We start from the raw sequence: 4,383 nt of genomic DNA on the forward strand, positions 1-4,383 counted from the left end.
GCTCCAAGATCACTGCAGACTGGGACTGCAGCCAAGAAATTAAAAGACGCTTGCTCCTGGGGAGGAAAGCTATGGCAAATCTAGACAGCAGACTAAAAAGCAGAGACATCACCCTGCCAACAAAAGTGCGTTATAGTCAAGGCTACGGTTTTCCCAGTTGCAATGTATGGCTGTGAAAGCTGGACCATAAGGAAGGCTGAGCACCGAAGGATTGAGGCCTTTGAACTGTGGTGCTGGAGACAACTCCTGCGTGTCCCTTGGACTGCAAGGCGATCAAACCAGTCAGTCCTAGAGGAGATCAACCCTGACTGCTCTTTTGAAGGCCAGATACTGAAGATGAAACTCAAATACTTTGTCCACCTAATGAGAAGGAAGGACTCCCCGGAGAAGACCCTAATGCTGGGAACAATTGATGGCAAAAGAAGAAGTGGATGGCAGAGGATGAGGTGGATAGATGGAGTCACTGGGGCAGTCATTGTGAGCTTAGGTGGACTCCGGGGGATGGTGGAGGACAGGAAGGCCTGGAGGAGTGTTGCCCATGGGGTCAGGATGGATCAGGCACTACTTCATGAATGACAGCAACAACAACATCATCTGATTTAACTGAACTACGTTTTGGTAAATTTTTCCATGGCTTCTGCAGAATTACACGGCATTAAATGTGTTTGTCCCATCGCATAAACAAGTGTCAGGGTCCCAAAGCCAGTGCTGACTCACTGCTATGACTATTCAGACTCATAAATCCCTGTGCACTCTTTACGGAGAAATAAACCCTGCTGAATTCCACTGAACTCCTTTCCAAGCAAAGGTGTTCAGTCAATGGGCATATTTTGGATAGTCTTGGATAGGCTTCAGCCTGTAGCTGCTTTTATAGTGGATTTAAGAGCATTTTATGGTGCTTGCCCTTTTCAGAATGCATCTTTGCTACTCTGTTTTACTGGGATACTAGGTTAGCTTTCCCTGCTGCTTTCACTATTTCTCATTGGTTTTTTCCTTCAGCATCAGCCAGATGCCATTTCTTGCCATAACCCATTCATTTCTATATTTCTACATCCTAGCAGAAGGATGTGACATCACTTTGAGACACTGTCAAAGAAAAGAATCTATAACAGTAAACTTCATGGCTGGATGGTTGTAAAAAAGTCACAGCTCCAGCTGGGACCTCAGAAATGTCTTTCAAGCTCAGAGCCAGGGCTAGAACTTCCGAGCACCCTTTCCCAACTCTCACAACCAGCACGGTTCTTTCCACACTGGGTTCAGCCCTCAAGTCAGACAAGCAACTTTACAGCTGCTGCATGCGGATGCTCTAAAGTCAGGGAGCGGAAGAGTGAGGCTTCCCAGTATATGAAACCAGCTGGCAGGGCCTCATCCTGCCCTCTTTGCAAGCAGGCACACAGCATTCAGAGAGCCAAAATCTGCCGTCTCAGCACAAGCAGGCAAAAAGCTTGAGCTGTAAGCAATTTGGGACTGCTAACCACTAAGAACAGGGCCGTCTTTTGAGTTGATACTTTGCACCTATACAATGCAATACAAACAGTACGGCTACTCGGCAAGATATACTTACAGTTGGGCTATAGGGTGAAAAGCACTTGGACCCAAACACAGAACAAAGAAAGGCGTTTTAGGGAACACCACAATGCTGAGCATTTCGCTCCCATGCGCGCGTGTGCACACGCGCACGCACACACATTGCCAGAGGCATGGGTCAGGAAAAAGGGCTCTTATCACACTCCGTGTGTGCATTGGCTTACCTAAGCTGTCTGCATTATCAGCTTACATAAATCACCAACGTCGATAACATGATTGTTGCTTTCCTCTCCCTTCAAACTCTATTTACAATTCTCTCCCCCTCCCCCAAAGTAGCCCACAGCACTTGGTATACAAAACCCTGAAACTCTCCAAATCTATCCTACATATAATCAATTGGGTTACAGTTTGCAGAAGCTTTTGGCACGATAGAGCAGTGTGACATAGTGGTTGGAGCGCTGGGCCTCGGGAGATCAGGAGTCTCAGCCATTAAACTCCCAGGGCAGCTCTCCCCCACTCCCTGCTTCTCAGCCCAACCTACCTCGCAGGACTGTGGTAAGCATCCCATAAGCCCAGCGGGAGGATTATGCAAGTGGCCCCGTCGTTCCGGCTGCAGCGAGACTTCACACGACTCGCGACCCCGCTCCAAGCCATTCGCAGGCTTACCGGCCCGAACATGTGCGTGGCTTCCCGTCCCCGGGCGAGGCGAGCGCGTGCTCCGACCGCCGCGGAAACTTTTCCTGCCACCAGCAGGGGAGCCCTTCCGCTGGCTCCATTCAAACAAAAGAACAGCCCCCCCCGCACCCCCATCGGCCGCCCCCACGCCGCCCCCCACCTCCTCGGGGCGTCCGCTCCCCACCCTTACTCACTCCGCAGCGCCCCAATGAGAGAGCTCCCGTCCTTAATGAGCTCTTTAATGAACTTGTTGGTCCTCTCCAGCTCCACCTCGTGACATTTCAGCCTCTCCCTGAAATCTGGGCTATCCAAATAGGAATCGCTGAACTCCAGCGTAGGCAGCCCCATGGCGGCGGCGGCGGCGGCACCCCCCACGGCCAGCCCGGGGCGAACGGGGGAGATGCCAAAGCGGGGCGGAAGGCGAGAAGGCGAGGCGCCCTGCAGCGGGCTCCCCGGACGATGCGAGTCTTGCTTTCCTCCCTCCGCACAAGCGGCGCGGCGCGTCCCAAAGTTGCTGTCAGCTGTTTACATGGCGGGGCCAGGAGGGCATCGCTGAGTCCGAGCCGCCGCCGCCGCCGCCGCCTGCTTCCGGCAGGTCCGGCTTGCCTTGTCCCTTTCCTCCTCCCGCCAGCTCCACGCTCGCTTTGAGCCTCTCCTAGTCCGGCCAAGAAAACTCTCCTCCCAGCCTAGGTCAACAGGCAGACACGCCGGAGGAGGGGTCGGGGAAGGAGAAGAAGGGAAGGAGGCAGCGCTGATTCTCCGGCTCCGGTCCAATCAGGAGGCTTCGCTTCTTCCCAAGCGTTGCCCCCCAGCACCCACCCAGCTCTTGCACGCTGCCACGCCCCCTCCCCAGGCTCAGAAAGGACCACCCACCCACCCATCAAAATACGGACACACCGCTCCCCATAAAAAAAGATGCTTTTTGGCTTTCCGTGATGCCATGAACTCAAAAGCGTGCATATTTAATTTTTAAAGTGATAAAATAATTTGTACTGACGAAAGAGTGCTTTCCAGACTTTTGACCTTTTGCAACTAAGCCAGGTTCACAGAAAAGGCTTGTACTCCTCTGCCAAAGGCGTCTTGTGCGCTCTTCCCTTGAAACTTTATTTTGGTACGTGCTCCTTATGCAGTTTTTATACTGGTAGAAACACAGCAAAGGGATGGTCCCAGTAATCCCTGTACAACAACAGGAGAAACAGAGAAGCACGGTTGGATGAGCTTGTAGCTTGCCATCATGTTAATTCATTTAGGTTGTTAAAGGCAGAGGAGCCCTAGTCAGTTGATGCCACCTAGTCCTCCTAGTCTGATTCACAAAAGTAAGCCCAAACATACCAGCAAATGGCACGCCATGACAACTTTCTAATGGTCAAAGGGGTAATTAAACACTTTGTCCAACTTAGGTGGACTCCATCAGTTTTGAGGCTTGGGCAGTTCTCCTTGGTGATGGTGCAGACTGGTCTTGAAGCAATAGGGAAGTAATTCAATGAGGGGTCTTATGCCATAAAAGACCCCTAGTGTTCCTTCCAAGCTAGTATAGTCTCTTCTAAATGGCTGTAGCTCTCCAGTATCAGATTCCCTGTGTTTTAATCATGGTGCAGAGGAAGGGATATCAGCTAGTGTAGCTTAATATGCAAGGTACACCTGGAATTTCTCCTTCTGCACAAGGACTATAATTGTGCATAGGATGGGTTGTGGCACAGTGGTAGAACTCTTGCTTTACATGTAGAAGGTCCGAGGTTTGAGCCCTGACACCTCCAGGCAGGGCTATAAGACTCCTGCCTGGACAGATGCTGTGGATGCCCTCTGTTTACAGATGTATGAGCACATATTCTGCATCTCCCACCACTGCTCTCCGGGATCTTGGAGGTCTTTCGCTTTGCCTGCCGGTGGAAGGGAAGGAATCTTGTTCCAACCTTCAGCACCCACAGTGGCAGGATACTGTGGTGTGTGCGTGCATCCTCCAGTAGATTGAATCCATCCGCCAAAAATGGCGTGTATGTGTCCTAATCCTGTTTAGCTTTAAAAACCCAACTATCCATCTATTTATTAGCGGTACATATTTTTTGAAGTTTTAGATGGTTCTTTTTGATGCTGTAGTTTTGATGTTGTAGTCCTGCCTTTGGTTCTGACAGGAGAAAGCTTCCAATACTGGTCTTTCTCACCAGCAAGCACTACAGTTAT

At 50.8% G+C, this 4,383-nt stretch overlaps 1 protein-coding gene across 1 annotated transcript in view; it reads right to left on the reverse strand.

The window, feature by feature from the left end:
* The window catches only part of ARHGAP42 (Rho GTPase activating protein 42), a 117,544-nt gene extending 114,905 nt beyond the window's left edge, over positions 1-2,639 (reverse strand). Inside the window, exon 1 of the mRNA XM_044441823.1 lies at positions 2,397-2,639. Coding sequence (XP_044297758.1) covers positions 2,397-2,550 — 154 coding nt within the window. The 5' untranslated portion in view covers positions 2,551-2,639. The remainder of the gene's footprint in view (positions 1-2,396) is intronic.
* Between the last annotated feature and the right edge of the window lie 1,744 nt (positions 2,640-4,383).

The sequence above is a fragment of the Varanus komodoensis genome, unplaced genomic scaffold, assembly GCF_004798865.1.
Source record: "Varanus komodoensis strain SLA01 unplaced genomic scaffold, ASM479886v1 scaffold4, whole genome shotgun sequence".
NCBI lineage: Eukaryota > Metazoa > Chordata > Lepidosauria > Squamata > Varanidae > Varanus > Varanus komodoensis.